Here is a 20,535-nt window from a genome sequence, read left to right on the forward strand (position 1 = left end):
GAATATGGTAAAGTTATTAAAAACACAATCTTCATTTTCCCAAACTTGGTTGGTTTTATGTTGAATGAGTCTTTTTTTCTTTTAAATGAAAACGATTCACTGATGCAGTGAGATGGATCTCCAGCTCTTCTGCTAATTTGCAGATAGCTTTGCAACAATAGCCTCACGACTGCGCCCTAAAACAATGTGACAAACAAACATCAACACCTGTTTGGTCGCACAGTCGAACATTACAGAGAGATTTGTTATCCTGCCGTCAGCACTGTAACATGTGGGAGCTACTTCTGCACACCCTAAATTAAAATTGAAAACATTTCACATCACATTCCTTTAGAAACAATGAAAGCTTTATTTACAGTTTCAAATTTCATTTAGTAAACAAATATATACTATGTACATATTTGCAAAGTAAACAGTGTTTTTTTTTCCTTTTTATACAACAATCGTTAAAGTTACCGTAAGTGTGGGTCAGATTGGACAAACAGTATATTTACACCCATAAAAGATTTGTACTAATTTTCAAGTGCACTTGCAGCACACTCACAGCACATTATTATAAATATTCAGGGAAATCTAATTCGACTTGTTAATATGATACTCAAACATCTTGTGCCTACTTTTTACAGAGATCAAACGGCAGGTGCTGCGTCTCCTGTGAAGACCTCGGACCAGACGATAGGAACGACACCGCTACACCAAACAGCTTCAAGCTACTTGAAGGCTGAGTTAATCTACAGACTACAGCTGAGGTCTTAAGCTGTTTGGTCCAGACACACAAAACAATAAGTACAACCAAGTACTGCATAGTTACAGAGGGGAACTTAGCTTCCACCAACATACAATCAATTGAAGAGGACAAAGACGGAGGAGTCGCAATAAAGCCTTGCAGAAAACGTTTCTAAGATACTAATCATGTCACCAGACTTTAATGTCATATAGCATGGAGACTGGTATGAAACGTTTTTGGTCTTTTCCTACATTATGTACAGTTTGAACATACACCTCAACACGTATTCAAACAGCATCAGGAAGGGGAAAAGAAAAAGACTCAGTTTAAGGTCACTTTAGCTCCAAGCAGTCAGTGAGAATTAACAAGCTCTCTCATACATGCCACAATGAGTTTCTACAGTTTGTTGGATCAAAGCCACACTGACAGTGGCACAAAAAAAAGCCCTTAGATACAGTCCTACGTGCTGAACCACATCAGGCTGCACAGGCTCACACTGTGCAGCCTGTCAGCTTGAGCCACTTGTTCCTGATACAGTACATCAATAACATGACTCAACAGTGTCTATATGCACAGACACATGGGCTGGCCTGATAAGAAGCAGGTTAGACGCAAACATTTCCTCGGGCTGAGGCACAGAAGCAAGAGGAGATTTAAAAAACTGTCCAAAAAAAAAACTACACAGAAATATCTATAAGGCAGAAACTGAAGCGCTGGTTAACTGGTCAGAAGAAGAGCAGCCTTTGTAGGATCCTTTATAAAACGGTAGTATACAGCAGTTTAAGGGAGACATTCGAAGAAAATAGGTCCAAATGATGCAGAGACATCAGGAAAGTCAGTTTGAAACAAACAACTCAACTTGAAAAAGGCACTTGAACTGAATATGGAGTTCGACCACTTCTGGCTACTTTGTGATGCCTCGTTCGAACTGGTCGATGACTCGCAGCGGCCGTGGTTTTACATGACAGGGTGTTTATTTTAGGGCAAATGTTATGCAAACAAACCTTTCAGAGAGTAAATAATAAAGAAACGAGAACCACGGGTGTTTTCTCAGATAAGACGAAGTAAATGGACCGTAGGACAGCTGAGGCTCAAATCCAGCATTTTGGTACTGTCCCGTAATGTAAGTGTAAAAACATCAGCCTACTGCAGTTGTTTCTCTTCTGTTTTCGTGCTACACACTAAAGTGTCGGTTGCGTTCACACCTACCACATAGAGGAACCAGTTGATAAGGTTTCTCTGTGTGGTCAACACTGTGCTACAATGTGAACATGCTTCCTAAAGTTAGCATACAGCACAGAAGAGGAACGCACTGTTGATCGACTGGACAGCTGTGGCCACAATAAAAAGTCACACAGTTTAGACAAACAGTTTCAATCGATTATTAAGAGAACGACTTTAAATATTTAAAACACATTTCTCCATCTTCTCTGCCTGGATTCTCCTCCCTAATGTATTGCCATATTCACATTTTTTATTTGTGCTTTTACAACAATGTTAGACTTTCTTTACACAAAGTTTAAAGGAGCTCTTCTCTGTATGTTTACTTACAAGATCATTTACAATTCTGAATGTTCTTTGTGCCTCTAATTAAACATTTTCACGCAATAAATAACTAAGGAAGCAAACATGTTTCATAGACTCTTTGAACTCAGCGGTCCAACACAGCAAAGTCTGTCCAGATCTGATCAGAGACCAAGTGTTGCAACTCTAGATTTGTAATACAGCACTGACTATTTAAAGCCCCAACTCTCTGCTTTAAAGGCGTTTGATGGTCTTTAAACTGTAATGGCTGAAATACTTTTTCACAGACAGAACGTGGAGCAAGCCTTTAGTAAACCTGCAGTCAAAGCAAACCATGAGCTTTGTGAGCCAAAGAGTTGAATTTTATCATTACTGGTAGGCAAATCACTTGACCCAATGCCAACTAAGGAGGTGCTGTATTTGCCAAAGACCAGAAAGTGATCTAAAAGTCCCCGTAAACAAGCAAGAGCTACAGCGGTTAAGGCAAACTTACAGAACCCTGCAAAGAGGACTGTGAATAAAACGAGCTGCAATTACCCCCCCAGATCACTGGGTCTGGATGTGAAACCTACAAATTAAAGCTTAGAGTTGGTACTTTAACCTGTTTAGTTTCAATGTGCTGCATTACAAAGCCAAGGCTATAATGTATCACTGTCAAACCAGACTGCACGTTATATTGCTCATTTGTTGTTCTACTACAATTTTTGAATCCACATATATACACATTTACCTAAAGATTTACAATTCAAAAGAATTATCTACTACTGTTCTGAGTGGATGTTATTCCAAAGTCCACGACAAAACGATCACTTAGCAGCATTCATGGACCTTCGCATGCTTGCAAATGGCACAGTCCATCTCATCATCATCAACAGTCTGCAAAACGGCCGGTCCAGGCGAGAGCTCAGACTCGTGTTAAGGTTTTAGAGGGCGGGATTGCTCAAGAGGCGTTTTGAGCGCGACCGTTGTCGCTATTACAGTCAGCTGATGCGATTCAGCGAATGAATGTTGGAGAACTAAGGACAATTTGTTTAGCTGCGAGGTAATACTGAGACTGAAGGCATCAGAGGGTTGCTGTTGGCACATCAGCTGGTGGAAGCCCGAGCAGCGACAGTTGGCTGGAGTTCACCGTGGTGGGGAAAGAACAGGATTGAGCTAGAAGTTGTAGTTTAAACTCAAGCAGAACGCCATCAGGAGAGCGTGTCTCTGTTGGCTCTCTTGTCAGAAATGAGTGTGAGCACATTCACTGTGTCCTTCAGTAAAGAATCGAAGATGCTGTCTGCTAGCTGCATTTTGACAAACAGCTCGTCCTCGTCATAGTTGACCCACTGGGCCTCCTCCTCGTGGAGTTCCTGAACCTGAGAGAGAGAAAAACTGGTTTTACTACAGAAGCACAGTGACTGACAGCTGTCCCTATGACAAAGAATATATAGTAACGCAGTAATCTTACTACTATGTAAAGTAGTCTGAGGTGACAAACACCGTGGTTGGCACCACACAAATAACATCAGAGACATTTCAGGGAGCGAAGATAAAAAGTTAATGTTCTGTGTTTATGTAAACCAGCATTTGGTTTGTCTGTTATCCTGGCTAAACATTAAAACATAGCATGATAAAGAGCTGAAAGACTTTACAATAATTTCTTTGCTTTCTTGGCACAAAAGGGGAATAAATAAATTAAAAACAAATAAAACAACTGTTTGTTTTAAATATCTGCCCAAAACCTTCGTCCGAGCACATCTATCCATCTGGACCTTTCCTCTCAGGAGTCATTTCCATGGAGCCAAAAGGTTCCACTGTTTGTGTTTCCACTTTGGTGAAGGCTCATAAAGATTATCAAGTCAGCCTGCTGACACAGCTGTTGCACAGGACCGTGGAAAGCAAACTCTCGTTCATGTTCTCTCCTTATAAAAACTTAGCAATCAGTCTTACTACTTCCCCCCCAATCTCTTCAAACACACGTCTGTGTGACGGCCGGTAAAGAAACAAACACAAAGCAGCAACAGTGGACTCGCTGCTTATAACCTGCCCTGTGGTAACAAGCTGCACCTCCTCACAGAGAACTGGACCATAGCTACTGTAAAACAATCAGAGTCACAGTGTCTTTATTAACACCATTGTTTGGCTCAACCACTAAAGCAAAAAATCCTCATCAATCCATTTTCACATCTTAGCATCTCTTTTCTATTTATTCTATCTGGTTTCACATAGTTTCCTCTGAGAGGATAACCACATTTGTGTATGTTCCCACCAGGTTAATCCCCTCTTTTGATTGCAAAATGAAAATGAAGACCCCTAAAAGTAGAACTTTCTCACATTTTCATTTTGCAGTTGTAAACGAGGGAATTAAGCTGGTGGGAAAATGGTTTAGGCTTTCCAAAAACCATCTGACAGTTCCTGTTGTGGAAAATGGCCTGTGTGGAGCACTTCTCCTGCTTAAAATTGCTCCTCTTCTCTAAAGACATTAAATGAACCTGCACCACCTGAAATAAACCATCGCAGTATGAAGCTTTTCAGGCAGATTATGTTCAACTTCCTGTAATTTTAATAAATCATTAAAGACTCTAATCTGCAATGCATGTTTTCCTAACTCTAAGTAATCCTATTACCTCTTTAAAGCTGTTGCTGTTATTTAGTGGAAATAAAATCATTTCTCATGTGTTTACTTCTAAAAATGAAAAAGGCAACATTTACAAGATGCTCCGTTTGGGCCACAGAGAAATGCAAATGGAATTCGGGGGCCTACCAGTATGTGATCGACTCTGTCTCGCTTCTTTCTTCCAAACTTGAGCATCTTCTGCCAGTCGTTCTTCTGGTTCTGGTCTTTTGTCAGACCATAAAGCTTCAGTACTTCTTCTGTGATGAACTCCTGAGAAACAGCATAAGGGGGACAAAAAACATGTTAGTCGCGATGCTGGATTTGAGTGACTGTAAAATCCTTATTAAGAATTTCTAATTTGGTGGTCAAAGGCCACTAAAAGTAATGCTCATGAAAAGGATTATAGAACATAAGTCAACTATGAAACAATTTCACAAAAATGTAATTATTTTATAGTCAAAAATATCAACAGTCAACATCACTACAGCATCATTATTGTCACTGTTCAACAGTTTCTCTCAGTGTTGCTGCCATCGTTCTTTTACCTGGATCTTCTTGATGTCTCCCGGTGTCCTGACTTTGTGAAATGAAGAGGACTTCACTCGACGCGGTTTGACCCACTGAGGCTGATTAGTATTGGGGTCTTCAGCATAGATCTCCTGAAGGATCTCCCACGTTAAGTCATACACAGCCTGAGAAAAGAGCACAGGTAAAAATATGAAGTACTGTATGAAATTTACATAAATAAAGCTTCTCAAGTAGAATAACCTCAATTTAGGTGGTTTAGCCCAAAGCCAGCTTTGGAGCTTTAAAAACATGACTGACATTTTCATGGGTCCACACGTCTTATTTATACCTTTCTGTAGCTGCGAATGGACAGCGACTCCTGGTTCTGGGTGCTGTCCTCTTTGCCAAGGTATTCTAGTGAAGGTTGTGGACTTAGCAGCTGCCCATGAGTGAGCGTTCCCTTGTTCCCGAGGTCAAAGCTGTCCCAGAGCTCCCGTGTGGCAGCATGGACCATCTTCTCCACCTCTACAGCTGAGTGGGGTACCACCATGGCAGGCTGCTCAGGTAGTTTAGGAGGCAAGGGGAGAGGCAGCTCCGGTCTAGGTGGCGTCTTTACCTGGGGTTCTCCACCTGATGACGGACCCATTTCCCCCATAGCTGGGCCAGCTGATGAGCTAGATCTCCCAAATCCCGCTCCCAGTCGTGCCTCTTCCTCTTTGAGTTTCTGCTGTTTCCTGCGGGAGCTAAGGCCAAAGTCTTCATCAAACCAGTCCTGATCATCACCGAGGTCATCGAGCAGTTCACGGCTCAGTTCCAGCTCTGCTAGACGCTTGGCGAGCTCTTCTTGACCAATGGCTCCTAACACTGGACTCTCCTGTGTTGAAAAAGTAAAAATAAAAAAGGACAACATCAACATCAAGCTTACATTCAATTCTAGATTTGCATAAATATTAACATCTGATTGCAACATCACACCACGAGGCCTACAATAAGTTTCGGTTTTGCATTTTAGTGTCAATTTTGCTTACAAATATTTCACAAAGGCTTCAGCACCGACCACCAAATTCAATGAAGTCTGTCAATATAAAGTTGGACTTTGGCTGAACAAATCCCGAGGACAGGCTCAAATAAACAAGTTACTATCTTGATGTCATCACTGCCAGCGGTTAGCTGACTGCTTTGAGCTTATTATTATTTTTATCCACAACTCATTACAAAACAAAGAAGCGGAAATTAAATAATCTGCTATTAAACGGTTAGACTCACCGGTCGGTTACACAGTTCTGGAGAGGACAGTTCCTCCTTTTCAACTGGGAGAAAGAAGGGGAGATCATCTTTTTGATCCACTGTAGATTTCCATTTTTCTTCTTCTTCTTCATTTTCACCAAACAGGTCTCCATTCATCTGCTTGGCAGCTTCAATCTTCTGCTCTTTCGCCCTTTTAATTTCAGCACACTGTTTAAGAGCGTCTTCCACAAAGTTGTTGACAAGCCTGTCTGCAACTGTGTCCAGAAAATCCTTGTCCTTTTCTTTCCTCTTATCATCATGTGACTCTACGTCTTCTTTTTCAACAAGGGCTGTAATCTCCTTTTTACTCTCCATCACCTGACCTGTTTTATCCAAGTCAGAGATGATGAGAGTGTGCGATGCATCTTCAGAATTCAACATCATGTCCTTAATGTTCTCATCAGAAAATTGATGTTTAGATTCTTTGTGATGTTGTGAATTGAGCTGGGGCCTGTCCCAATGTGGATCCTGGCTCTTGAGAACAGAGCCATCAGTTTCCTTCTTATCATTTGACCCAGTCTCCTTGTGAGAGGTCTGTTCATTTTCCCTGTTGAGATTTTCTTGCATTTGGAAATTGTCTTCCTTAGTTTTAGGTTCATTTCTATCTTTATCTGACAAGTCATCAAAGAACGAGTCCTCATCTTCTGTGGTATCGGTGTAGAGCTCAAACTTGTCTGGGAGGTGTGAGATTTTGTCTGGTGGAGCGAATATACCATGGCGCTCGTCACACTCAAAGTATACTACTCCATCGTAAGTGCCATTGTTGCTCCCTTCAGACTTGTCCAGCTCAACCCCTGCCCAGAAACCATTGGCGAAGCTGGTTGGACCTTTGAATCGCAAAGTGCCGGGCTGAACACCACCAACAAGAACTCGGTCTCCAATGTAAAAATCCGGCATTTCATCTATAACAGGAGAGAGGGGGACCTGCAGAGAATAGATGGTTGGTGAGTGTCTGGAATTAAAGCTCTCATTGTCCCGTTTAAAATCTACTGCCTGCTTATTGAGATCCAGCAGTCTTCCGGATTTATGGCTAGGCACACTGATGCCAGAATGGTGACTCAGATCTTCAGCTATTTCTTCCTCTACAACTTCATCCGGGCTGTCAAATGCCAGGCCCCTGCTAGATGCGTCTTTTCTTGAACCCTTGATTTCATGGGAGGAAACGTGGGAGGTCTGAGACTCAGCCTTGGAACTATGATGTTCTTCCTTGGATGAAGAATCCACTGATGACTCAAAGTCATCGTGATAACCATCTGCTACTGGAGAAGCCTCAGTGTCTTTTATGGAAGCCTCCTTCATTGAACCAAAAGCATCTGAGTTTGGGGATTGGGCCTGGTCAACAGATGCAGAGCTGTAGTTTTGATGCGCTGAGGTTTTGAGGTCCGCTACCGCTGAATGTGGCTGACTAGAGGCAATAACGTATGGCTGTAAAGGTTCCTCTACATCAGATACTTCACTCTGCTTCATCTGATTTCCCTGTTCAAGGCCAACAGTTGATGAATGTTGTTCTTCTTCATCCACAGAAGAGGAAACACATTTAGATGTAGGCAACCTCTCCTGAGAGTCAAGTCTGTCTTCATTTTCCAGTTTTAGAAGATGCTGAGTTTGTTCATCCTCAACTCTGGAGCTTATTTCCACCTCCAGCTCTTCCTGAATATCAGATCTATAATCAGACACAATATTCTCATCTGCATGTTCTGACTTGTCTTCTGTGGAGTGCTGCCTAATAAGATCTTCTGTAGACTGATGATTCCTCTGTCCTGAGGTTGGACTTTCTGGGCTGCCGGATATTGCCACACCCGGAGTGACTCTTTGAGGCGCCTCAGCAGACACGTCTCCAGGCACTGAAGTGGATCTACTTAGATGTGGCTTAGGAAAGGCATCTGTCATAAGAGTTGGGAGAGCCGCATTATTACTGGAAAATATTTGTGAAAACACATTTTGAATAAACACTCCACGTATTCTATTTATTATAATAAAGTATTTATTATGATGACTTTAAAACACTCACGATGATCTAATGATGCATCAATTTGTGTCCTTTCAGACTCTGAGATTTTGATGAGTTCAGACCTGAGAAACAAGCATTTATTTTTAACTGCACACCATTCATTTGAAAATTATGTAGAAAAATATCATTATTATTCTCTGTACCTGTGTGAAGATGGAAGATGCTCTAAAACAGAGTTGGACTCGTTGATCTGGGAGTTGGTATCAAGTGTTAAGTCTGGCTCTTTGTTAAGGTCTGCCTTAGTTTTCTCAATGAAGTTGTTATAGTTCTGTAAAATCAAAATAAAACACAGAATGATAGCAGAGATAAGAATACACGCACAAGTAAACGTCCATAGAAGAAAAGAAATTATTCAAATCTAACTGGATGTTTAAATGTAGTTTACACATCATGTTTACCTCCAGCTGTTTCAACAGACTCGCCTCCTCTGCCTTCAGCCGCTCCTTATGTCGCTTCTTCTGCTCCTTCTTTAGCTCGGAGGCCATTAACTTACGTTTTTTGAGTTCTTCCTTGAGCGCCTTGATACGGCTCTCTATGTCACTCTGGTCTGAAATGGTTTCTAAAGAAAAATGTACATGACAAATCACAACTACAATGTGAAAATGGTGCCAGACCTCTGATTAGCAACGGGTAATCCAACCTTTAGCCCACTCAAACACTAACACATTTCTTTGGGGATTACTGTACATTTTCTTTACCGGGAATGTGTAAAGTTCATTTCCATAAACACACTGAACAAAAAGAGTATTGAAAACATTTAAAAAGTGACCTGGAAATGAATAAAGCACACTCAGCTACAACACGAGGCCAGCACAACAGTTTGCACTGGTACGATAAAGTGCAATGCAAGGAGTTCCCGTCTCCTATCACACAGTTAAGCTTGTTAGGGAGCAGGGAAGTGGTTGCATAATGCATTTCTGGCATCATCACATTCTTCCTGCCTACACAGCGCCAGCAATATAGCTGCATTATGTCAGCTGTCTGCTTTACCCATCCTTTCGTCTCTAAAAACTGTCGGGAAGAATTTCACACTCCAAAAGCGTTATAATCTCAGCGTGGGTTTTGCACACTAGTAACTCACCAGACTGGGTGGCCATTGGAGGGTCGGTGGGCTGAGTGCAGGGGCGGATAAGTGTCCGGGCGGTGGAGCGGAGCTGCATCTTTGTTTTACTGCTGCCCTCTGAAGGAGATGCAGCAGGGCTGTGGCTGCCTTCAGGAGCATTAGACTAGATGGGAAGACAGAGGAACACTACTTCAGGACATGTCACATGACATCACAGTCAACAGATCGTATGCTTACATTAATATTTTACAGTCACAGTAAATTAAGTAAGGCTTATGAACCCTTTTCCTAATCCTCAAGAAGTACAGCAGAGGAAAAAACGCAGCTATAAGATTCTTTCTCCTGTACACAGATGTGTGTTCAAAACCCCAAAAACTACAGTGAGTATCAAAGCAATTAGTTGAAACAATAAAATACAAAAACGCTAAAAATACAAAATCCATTACATGCAGTTGACTTGCAGGTGATTGTGATGCTGAAGTGAAGTCCTGGGTGTAATTTGCAGGGCTGCCCTGGACAGAGGCCAAAGTTATTTCAGAGACTGAGGCAGGTGGAGCCGGTCCCTCCGTGTGCATACTGGACTCAGGTGTCACTGACGAACAGTCGCCCTCGCTAACATCCTCTGAAAAATGAAACAAATCAACATTGTTATGTATTTTACTCTTACTCCCACACCACACTGTGTATTTTTTAAATCCCATTACGTTGTTATTTTCCGGTTAAACCATGTTCTACACTTGAAAATAAGAAAATTCGGCAGCTTCACCTTTCTCGCTGTCAGTTCTGGGCTCTGAGCTGCGGCGGTGACTGAGGTGGGAGCTTATATCAGAGATGTCCTTTTCCTGTCCCTCTGACACGTCAAGATGATTGTCCCGAAGTGTTTTCTGGTCCCATGCAGCCAGGGCCTCTTTCTCCATCCTACGGACCTCTGCCTCCTCCTTGTCCAGTTGCTGCTTCCATTGTAGCAGCTCTTCAGCGTGGTGACGTCTTTGCATCAGCTGTTGTTCTCGTTTGGTCAGGAACCTACAGAGGTGGATGGAAAGGAAGAAATGGGAAAGAATAAAGTGATGAAGAGGAAGTGGAAGAACGGTTAAAAAAAAAAAAAAAGAGATGAGAATGGCAGAGAGGAGGAAGATGAAGGAAGAGAGTTGAAGAGAAGCAGTACAAATACACTGAGCATTAGAAAAGGTTAAATATGACCTGCAGAAGCAAGCAAACCCAGAATCACCTTGACATTCAGTTATTACTGCAAACTCAACTCAAACTTTTGTCCAGCGCACACAGAATTAAAACACACATCCCACACATGCCCAGAATAATCATCCAAATACAGATATGTACAAGTACCCATTATATACAATAAGTGATGAAATGTCCCTTAGGAGAAAAGAGGAGAAGGAAGATAATAGTAAAGATGTCAGATTCATGCATCAGATTCAAACCCAGGGAGCAATAAGCATAGTCACACACACACACACTAAGCAGTTTAAATATGATTTTTTTAAGTCCTAAGAACAAATTCTTCAGTCTCCGAGTGTTCCTTTACGTTCCTCCACCTCCTTATATATCAGAATAACAACTCAAAGAATAGTTTTGTTGTCTCGCAAAGCAAGAAGACCGTTTAATTCTTCAATTCAATGTATATCAGGGACACTAACACGTACAAATATCTGTCAAAATAAAGCGCAGTCAGGTATAGCTGTTTTGTAATATGGTCTCCCACAGCTATGGGTGCCATTACAGTGCAGTATTATTTAGCCTTGATCTAATTTAGAAGCCTTTCTCTTGACCTAATTTATACTGATGACAGCCCAGATACTAAAGACCAAGACTGGGGAGATTCTTTAGTGCCTTCCCAAACTCTATTAGAGCCAATGACCATCTGTACTTATTATCCCATCCTATGCAACAGTTACATAATAAAAGCGCTAGTTAAGATTTACTGGGCTCATTAAAGAGATAAACCACTCCATCTCTGGTCTTTTCTCTGAAAACTCCTTTACTTCAATGTCACTGTGCGGTTTCATTTCCAAACATTTTATTTTGATAACTAGGCTGCAGCTCTCAGCTAGAAGCCACAATGTAAAGAATAATTTCCACTGCAAATTTCGCTAATTCATTCCAAGAGGCAAGGAGGAGGGAAAGAGTTGTAAATTAAACATGACACAAATTAGTGAAATCCCAGTTTTAAGTCTGAGATTCCCATCCAGCAAGGAAGGCTCCTACTAAATAACATAACCTTTGACCATCGCAAATCAAAAGGTTTCTATTTCCCAATTTTCCCTCGTGTTTATTGTTTTACACTCGACCAGTGTGCTTTAATACCTTCTCTGGTAACACTGGATTTTTTTGTCTTGCTGATGCCACAAATATCAAGGACTAGAAAAAAAAACATGTTTAAGGTTAGCTTATTTCAGTAAAGCAGCTTTCCTTGGGCACTTTAAGCTTTCATCCAAACTCTGTCCCCATGAAAAAGCCCATCCTGAACGTTACAAACCTTGAAATATCCCAACAAAGAACCTCAGACATATCAGCACACATCATTCACCATCCCACCCCACCAAGGTCCCAGTGCCAGTGGACAAACACAAGCATGTTCCATGGGGTGGGGGTGGAGTTGAGGCAGGGCAGGGCAGGGCTAGGTGCATAGGTAGAGAACACTGTACAGTACCTGACCAACTGCTTGTAGATAAAGAGCCTGAATTTAGGGTGAAGGTTGGGAAGACAGACACTGAGGGAGGCCCAGTGATGGGCCGTGAACACAGAGAAGAAGCAGTGGACAGGAGAACAGTGTCTACAACACACAAGCACGCAGAGACAAAGTCAAAAGAGCCACACAAACGAGGATACATTTACAGCGCACACGCAGACACACGTACGTAATGTAAAGAAAACAGAACAAGACGCAGAGGAAAGAGACAAGCAGAGAGAAAGGGAGAGAGTGATGTGAGAAAATGTCGTTTTATCGCACCCGAGGTGTCAAGCTGTTACGTTTAAAGCACCACTTCTCATGTAACAATCCTTTTATCAACATTTGACTCAGTGTGTGTGTTAAGGTAACCTTGAGGGTTTGTCAGGATGTCATTACCGGCTAACCTGCTTACTGAGGCAGTTATGACAAACTAATCTGTAACTACGACAGTCAAACTAATTAGTGTTGGTTAACACCGTTAGGTGAAGTTGTTACTGGGTATTTTTGTGCAATTGCTTTTGCCATTGTTAACAAAACAGCAGATTTGGAGAACAACGGGGAAAAGGTCGTCTAAATGGTCCGATTATATTAAACTATATTACCTGCCTGAAGCCTGTAACATTATACAACAAAACCACAGTAAAACTGCTCAGATGTTTTTTGTTGTAAGCCTTTATTTGAAGAATTGAAGCCCTAAAAATTGCTGAAAACGGGTAATGGAAGGCTGGTCTGTCACTTATACGCAAATTATAAATCCCAGAACAATTCACACTTGTTTGTACCATCTAGATTTGAGAGGCTCTGCAGTCAGCTGACCAAAGCTGGTGACCAAGTTTAAAGCTTTAGGTGACCTACAGCTACTGCAAGCCCATGGCCAATATGAGAGTCATTGGGTGTAATAAACTTTATGGAATACACGGCATACATATAACTGAATGTTGCAGTGCTAAGGTTAAATGGTACTGTAAATATTTAGGGTCTTTGATTATTGTCTGATGTTCTTTCTTTCTTTCAAACATATGAGTAGGAGAGCTTTTTACAAAGTAGCTTATATAAATCGAAACTCAAAGATGTACTGAGGGAGTGTGTGGCTGCTCGTCTAAGCTAAAGAGACGAGCACTTTAAAACAGCAAGAGAAGCACGCCGAGCAGCAAGAGAAAGATGCCACTGTTTCAATTAGTGCTAGATAAGGTCTCCCACAGTAAATGTACATCTCTGCTTTGTATCCTGTCAAACTAGAATTAAAAAGAAGACATTTATAAACTACGATACCTTTTCTTTTTAATGAAGCTATGCTATCCAAGAACATAGCACTAATGGAGGGATGTCTTTGCAGCCACATACTAAAAGCAATTCAGATTTTAATCAAAGTAAAACTAAAGTTAAGTTGAAAAATAAATGAATACATGAATTCTTATCATTCAGTGGGAGGCTTGTCAATAAGGAGACAGCCAAGCCCAGTTAATCCATAAAGATTAAATTAAAGTCCTTACTTTTCATCCATGTGAGAGCGCATCTTCTTGAGCTTCTGCATGATGCTGCTAGTCTCACTTCCAGAGACAGAGAGTGAGGGAGAGGGGCTGCGGTTATCATCAGCATGCCTCATATCTGGGGAAGCTGGCTCAGACCCTGGGGTTTCTGACACCGGGGTCTCCTAGAGGATGATCGACACACGCAGAAAGATTGAGAATTAACAAGGGAAAAAAGAAAAGAAATGAGCACACCAACATGTCTGGTTGAATGTACGCTTTTTTCCTGTGTTTATTCAAGACTACCTGTCACGAACAAAGCATGAACTGAACTGAAATCGCCTTAATTCGCTGGTTCTTCTGCAGGAGCTGATAAATGACTGAGCTACTTACAGGAGGCGCTTCAATCCCAGCACACTTGAGACGTTCCTTCAGCCTGAGTGTTGAGTTTCTCATCCGTTCAATCTCCTCCTGCTGTTTCAGCAATAGCTGCCTTTCCTTCCTCGCAGCTTTGTTGGCCTCCTGAAGTCGCCTGATCTCAGCCTGAGAAAATGAGCACAGTGAGAGAGAACACTGCTTAGTAGCAAAAGTTAACACCACAGCATTCAGTGAAGCTCCCTCAATGTAACTGTGCTTTTGCCATCCACAGTACCTGCTCCTGCTGCAGCTTTAAGAGAAGGCCTCTCTGCTTCTTCCTGATTGGTGGCATTTTGTCATCCTCTCCCTTATCTCTCAGCTTCTTCTTCAGGTGCTCTAGCCAGGCCAGCTCTGTTCTGGTCTTCTCCTTGAGTGCTTTCTGGCGAAGACGCAGCAGAGAGCTCTGGTGCTGCAGTCTTACCTCCTCATCTTTCATGTACTGGCGAACCATGTCCATGGTGAACTGGGAAAAGCTGTCCTGTCCACCAGAGAAGGCTATGTTTGAGTCCTGTGACTGCAGGAGAACGTGAAAATGAGAAGACAGTGAGATTTAAGAAGGAAGAGAAATCATAAGTTCAGTAAGGAACAGGTAAAGAACAAGTAAAAAATGATTTCAGTTACATAGCTGCATCAACTGATTGTGCTGGCCAGTGTTTGGACTCTCACCTTAAAAGAATTGTGCAGCCCCGGTCCTGAAACCAATGTGCTGTGATTGGCTCCATCATCCTCTGACTCCTCGTGGTGGCGGGATTTTTTCTCCATGGTTCCCCGGCGATGTGCCTCTGATGGCAGAAGAGAGCGGAAGGAACGCTCTTCAATCTCGTCTTCTGTCATGGACTCGTCAAACTTGAGCGAGTACTCTGTGGCCACAGATGTACTGTCTCCTGAAGGGGCAGAGACCAAAAGAAACTCGGGGTGAAGTTTTGGGGGTTTTTTTTTAGATAAAGATCAAAGGTGGGCATCGTGTTTTTATATTTTCCTCTAACAGTGATGATATCAACATCTGACTGTTTACACGGGGAAAAGAAACAATTTAAATGTATGTCGAGTTTTTAACTTTTACCTTTTTCATCCAGTACAGATGGAATACTGTCACTGCAGACGGAGTCATTTGCTGCTGCTGCTAGAACTTCCTCTTCTATGGAGCTGCTGGCTGCTTCCTGTTTTGGCCTTTTCTCGAGTCCACTATTCCTCCATTTCCCCTCTATGGCCTCTTTTTTCATCTGCTTCTCATGGTTTGATAAGTGATGTGATGGGCTGTGTTGGCTGCTTAAGGCAGATCCACTGAGCGAAGGGAAAAAAGGCATATTGAGTGGGTTTGTTTCAATTCGTATTCCTCAAATATAATGAAAAAAGAAAAACCTGCAGACATGGCACTGCATAAAGAGACTGACTGGTACCTGAGATTCGGTTTCCTGAATGATAGCGAGTCAGAATGACTCGTGCTCAGTGAAGACAGCGGCTCCTCTGACCTGGTCCTTCTGTTTGATGGTTCACTCTGAAAGCTGTAAGAGAACAAGATTTTAAATTTAGGCCTTTGAGGTAAAAGGGTTGACAACACTTGGGTTGTTACCCTAATGCATGTCCAACTAGTTGTTTAATATTATTAGAGATAGGCTTAGCTGTGAATATCTGAACAGTTCAAAGGTGGGTCCAATAGTGAAACCAGTTACAGCTAGCATGTCAAAAGTCTGCCACAGCTTTGCAGAGTCATGCCGACAGAATTTTTATTTCGAACATGCAAATATAACTGAAATAACAAAGAAAACAAAAGTTAAAAATCGTCAAGTTTTCATGTATATATCCATGTCTACAGAATGTGTGTGCTCGATGAGGAGTAGGATGAAGTTTAGACTTTTCCTGTTCTACCCCCTTATTTTAAATTTCATTGCTTACAAATCCATACCCAGAATTCAACATTATTTGATCCATACATGTTTAACTATGTACAAGTCTAACACATGAACATACACAAATAAAACCATTTTCATCACGTAAACCAAAACAACAACAAACTACATTTTTACATAAACTAAGCACCTTGTGTTTGACACCAGCTTAATCTCTGAGCTTATTTTATATCTATGTGACAAACACCTTAATGAACACTTAAGCTTGGGGTCCTCTGGACTTGATCTGTGAAATAGATCAAATGGTAAATGGCCTGTATTTGTATAGCGCTTTTCTAGTCCCTAAGGACCCCAAAGCGCTTTACACATCCAGTCAACTACACATATACACACTGGTGATGAAGCTACATTGTAGCCACAGCCACCCTGGGCCGCACTGACAGAGGCGAGGCTGCCGGACACTGGCGCCACCAGGCCCTCTGACCACCACCAGTAGGCAACGGGTGAAGTGTCTTGCCCAAGGACACAACGACCGAGACTGTCCAAGCCGGGGCTCGAACCAGCAACCTTCCGATTGCAAGACGAACTGCCAACGATCGCCCGCATCAAGGCTCAGCACCTCATGTGATAACACGAGGTGAAGGGTAATCTTCAATTCGTCAAGCGGTTCCCTGCAAAAGCATTTTTGCTTTGCGTGCCCATCGCTGTTACGAAGGATATAAAAATCAGAAACTGACAGGAAAGTGAGTGTGATCGTTTGGAGTGTACCTGTCAGAGTCTACGTTATCCTGTCGATGCTCCATCGAGTAAGTGTCATTTTCTTTTCTTTGCTCCACTGTGGAGGAATCAGTGGCAACAGGAGGGACAACCACAGATCCTGACATCTGCGACCGGACTAGTTCTGTCATCTGATGAAGTAAAACACAATAAGGCGATCAAAATGTATGACCTCGTCACTCTTAGGCTGGATGTTATGCTTTTTCTCTTCTTCAACAATCAATTAGCTTTTGCTGTACAATTAAGACACAGGCTTTTTCCAGGCAGGGAGGAGGGAACTGATTGCTAACCTCTTTGATGTGTCGGGCAGCATCGGCTGTGTACTGCGCTGCCTCGGCCTGTTGAGTCATCATCTTAGTAGTTGATTCCTGGAGGCCTCCCAAAGTCTTTTTTTGAGATGCTGCCAAGGTTTCCTGCAGTTCTATATGAGCCTGGACAAAACCATATACATACATATACATTACACAGACAGAAAATCAAAGCGCTCATACGTTGGAAATTAAAAGGTTATAAAGCAAACGTTGAATCTATTATCCACAAATACATAAACATTTTGTTGGTTCTTGTGAGCTGATTGTGTGCAGTACCCTGGCCACTCTCTGCCTGTTTTCTTCCAGCTGTAGTTTTGTCTCAAGAGCTTCTCGTTCAGCCTTGATCTTCAGCTCATAGAGCTCACGTTCATGGCGCTGCTGCTTGGCCTGCAGGGTCAAAGTTCACAGAGTAGGTCAATAAAGTGTAATACAGTAAAACAGCAGGTAATATTCTTGTTTTCACCCCAGCTGGTGCTGCAACTAATACAACATTTAGAAATAAAAAGAAAACTTAAAGAAAAAGATATTTAAATACTGACCTGTGTTCAAAACATCAAATCATATTTCATGAGCCAGAAAGATTATAGAAACTAAGTAACTTGTAATCCTTTGAAACTTCTGATAGGTAAAGATTAATGCCACAGCTAATATATATCTCTGTCTCTCTTCCACAGCATGTCTTTATCCTGTCTTCCTTCTCTCACCCCAACAACAGCAGATGGCCCCGCCCCTCCCTGAGCGTGGTTCTGCCGGAGGTTTCTTCCTGTTAAAAGGGAGTTTTTCCTTCCCACTGTCGCCAAAGTGCTTGTTCATAGGGGGTCATATGATTGTTGTTTTTTTTCTGTATGTATTATTGTAGGGTCCACCTTACAATTGAAAGCACCTTGAGGCGACTGTTGTTGTGATTTGGTGCTGTGTAAATAAATTTGAATTGATCTGAATATATATCATCACATTAGTATTTCATAGGAAACATCTCCTACTTTACCTTGAGCATTTGGGCCAACGATGCACTCTCCTGCTGTGCCATGGACACACCCATTAACCTTTCCACATCCCCCAACTGTCTGAATGACTCCTCAATTGAGTCCAAATAATGGAGTTCTGCTGCCATACGCTGCTGCAGGACACCAGGTGAATACTGTAGCTCACCTGGGAGAAAGCAGAGACGAAGGGAGTTAGACATAAATAAAAATAGATAAAATAAATAAGCAAAAGAACTTTATTTTTACCAGTGGACTTGGTCTCTGCTCTACCACCAGGAGCTAAAGTGCCTGTGTTCTGGTTGGACGCATTTCTCAAAAGCTCATTGGGAGATTCTACTGTTGGAAGAGACCGGGGGATTGGAGAACTAGTAGAGGAAATCAATCTGGACCTGCAATAACAAAGCGATGAAACATCATCAGTATATGGGGTTTGTCAATGTAATAGTTAGCAACATGTTTTAATACATTATTTGATATAGAGAACAGAAGGGGAAGTGGGAAAAGCAGGCATGCGATATTTTTACAAACTGTTGCAAAATTGACATTATGAAACTGGCATTACATGTACAAGATTGTATAAATATTTAAATAAGAGTTTCAAATATTCACTAGAGCATGTTTTACAGAAATGGTTGCCTATTCTGAAGAACAGGAGCCGAATGGCAAAATGATAAAGAGCGAGACAGCTCGGGTCCAGCAAAGGTGAGAAAGTGAGAAAGAAAAAGGCGCTGCTGTGAGAGGTCAGAGTTATCAATTATGAATCGTTTCTTCAGAAAGAAGGAGCGTCTAAAAAATAATAATACTTTCTAAATCTGTACAAAAAAAAAAAAAAAGACAGTGGCACTTTTTTCCTTTGATCAAAATCTGCACAATGACATGAAAGCATCTTGTCAAAAGTCAAAATACTACAGAGGGTGACTTCCCTTAAGAACATTTTTAACTGTTTTTGTCTTACAGAGTCAAAGAAAAAAAAGAAAAGTGCATTACTAATAATAAAAAGTTTATAATTCTCTCACAAGTTTCTTCCTTTATTGTTGAAGACACACAGACCGTGCAGAATCCCAAGAATCTGCCACCTGGGCTTTGGAGTACCATTAGGGGGCTCAAATATCACTGCTGCACAGTGGGATTAGAAGGAAAACAAGTCTCTTTCCTTCTCTCTGGGAGCAGGCCCAAGCGGTGGTGAAGCTGAATGACCCGATCAACAACCCTGTGGGCCTCCAAAACAAAATAAGCAGTGTTTTCTGTCTTGGGTTGAACTACAGTGCGGTCCTGTTGCTGGGCACTACGCGGCTGCTTAAACCCTCAGGCCCTCAAGAGAACAGCAAACCACAAGACTGCTTAGACTGGCAGCCTCAACTGAGGCTCCTCTAAGTGTAGTTTAGTAATTAGTCATGCTTAAATACATTTACTTTTGGTTAATAAATAACAGTATATGCCAAGTGGAAATTTCAGAGTGGTTGGAACAGCAACAACCGAGGTTGCCTAGTTCAGAAAATATCCAAATGATTCCTGAGTGCACATTTTTAAGAGAAGTTTAGGTTAGTTTGGAAATACTCTGGGAAGCAAACAGTGTAGCTCGTGTGTGGCTTCCCAGGTTAATGTAAATTTTACTTCATACTTGCCCTGCATCCAGGAAAAAAATAAATAATAAAATGTTTTAATTTATGAAGCCGGACTGCATCCAGAAATAAAGAAATATATTCATGCTGTGATCCTAAATGAAAAATATATATAAATACACCTATAACCTACCACATTCAGACAGCAAATAGATGCGTCACTGTAAGCCAGAAGAACCCCCACGACACAAAAGCAGTGTGGCATTAAAGCTTACTAAAAACCAGGAAGGAAATACCAGAGACAACTGAACGCGAGGGCAACGTAGATTTGTATGAACAGTACACACCATTCATCCTGCTCTCAAACAGTTCTGTACATACTTCAGTTGGATATCTTAGAAATGATCTTAACAGAAAAATCTGCTGATTAACATATCTGGTGACATATTTGCAGCCTTTATAGCACTGAAATAAGCTTACTGTTGGTGAGAATGGCCTGAAGCTTCCCCTAGTGTGTCATTAGAGTGGACACTCTTGGCCTGGGTGTGGGAAGAGTTTTTGTCCGAGCCTGCCTTTCTGGATTCAGACGATAGTGCTTCCGAGGCTGGAGAGCAAGAGCTCCTCTGCTCCTCTACAAGAGTGGTGTCACTCTGATCTGATACTGGTCCTGCAAAGAGACAAAGCTTTGTTCTGTTGCAACTTATGACTTCAAAGACAGTTTAACTGAAATTCAGCTAATAAGCTTAAATGTAT

The 20,535-nt window shown here is 41.7% G+C and overlaps 1 protein-coding gene across 2 annotated transcripts in view; it reads right to left on the reverse strand.

The window, feature by feature from the left end:
* Positions 1-325: 325 nt before the first annotated feature.
* Positions 326-20,535, reverse strand: part of cep350 (centrosomal protein 350) — a 34,073-nt gene continuing 13,863 nt past the window's right edge. The window contains exons 15-38 of one of the 2 annotated variants that reach the window (XM_004555090.5): positions 20,263-20,449; positions 18,467-18,609; positions 18,223-18,386; positions 17,511-17,621; positions 17,214-17,354; positions 16,915-17,054; positions 15,697-15,801; positions 15,360-15,580; positions 14,963-15,180; positions 14,532-14,810; positions 14,273-14,422; positions 13,904-14,064; positions 12,390-12,512; positions 10,485-10,741; positions 10,165-10,340; positions 9,737-9,881; positions 9,054-9,214; positions 8,799-8,923; positions 8,656-8,717; positions 6,624-8,527; positions 5,707-6,231; positions 5,396-5,542; positions 4,998-5,120; positions 326-3,609 (exon numbers count right to left, since the gene is read on the reverse strand). In XM_004555090.5, coding sequence (XP_004555147.2) covers positions 3,442-3,609; positions 4,998-5,120; positions 5,396-5,542; positions 5,707-6,231; positions 6,624-8,527; positions 8,656-8,717; positions 8,799-8,923; positions 9,054-9,214; positions 9,737-9,881; positions 10,165-10,340; positions 10,485-10,741; positions 12,390-12,512; positions 13,904-14,064; positions 14,273-14,422; positions 14,532-14,810; positions 14,963-15,180; positions 15,360-15,580; positions 15,697-15,801; positions 16,915-17,054; positions 17,214-17,354; positions 17,511-17,621; positions 18,223-18,386; positions 18,467-18,609; positions 20,263-20,449 — 5,936 coding nt within the window. In that variant the 3' untranslated portion in view covers positions 326-3,441. The remainder of the gene's footprint in view (positions 3,610-4,997; positions 5,121-5,395; positions 5,543-5,706; positions 6,232-6,623; positions 8,528-8,655; positions 8,718-8,798; positions 8,924-9,053; positions 9,215-9,736; positions 9,882-10,164; positions 10,341-10,484; positions 10,742-12,389; positions 12,513-13,903; positions 14,065-14,272; positions 14,423-14,531; positions 14,811-14,962; positions 15,181-15,359; positions 15,581-15,696; positions 15,802-16,914; positions 17,055-17,213; positions 17,355-17,510; positions 17,622-18,222; positions 18,387-18,466; positions 18,610-20,262; positions 20,450-20,535) is intronic. The other variant, XM_004555092.5, reaches the window with a different exon arrangement.

The sequence above is a fragment of the Maylandia zebra genome, linkage group LG23 (assembly GCF_041146795.1).
Source record: "Maylandia zebra isolate NMK-2024a linkage group LG23, Mzebra_GT3a, whole genome shotgun sequence".
NCBI classification, from domain to species: domain Eukaryota; kingdom Metazoa; phylum Chordata; class Actinopteri; order Cichliformes; family Cichlidae; genus Maylandia; species Maylandia zebra.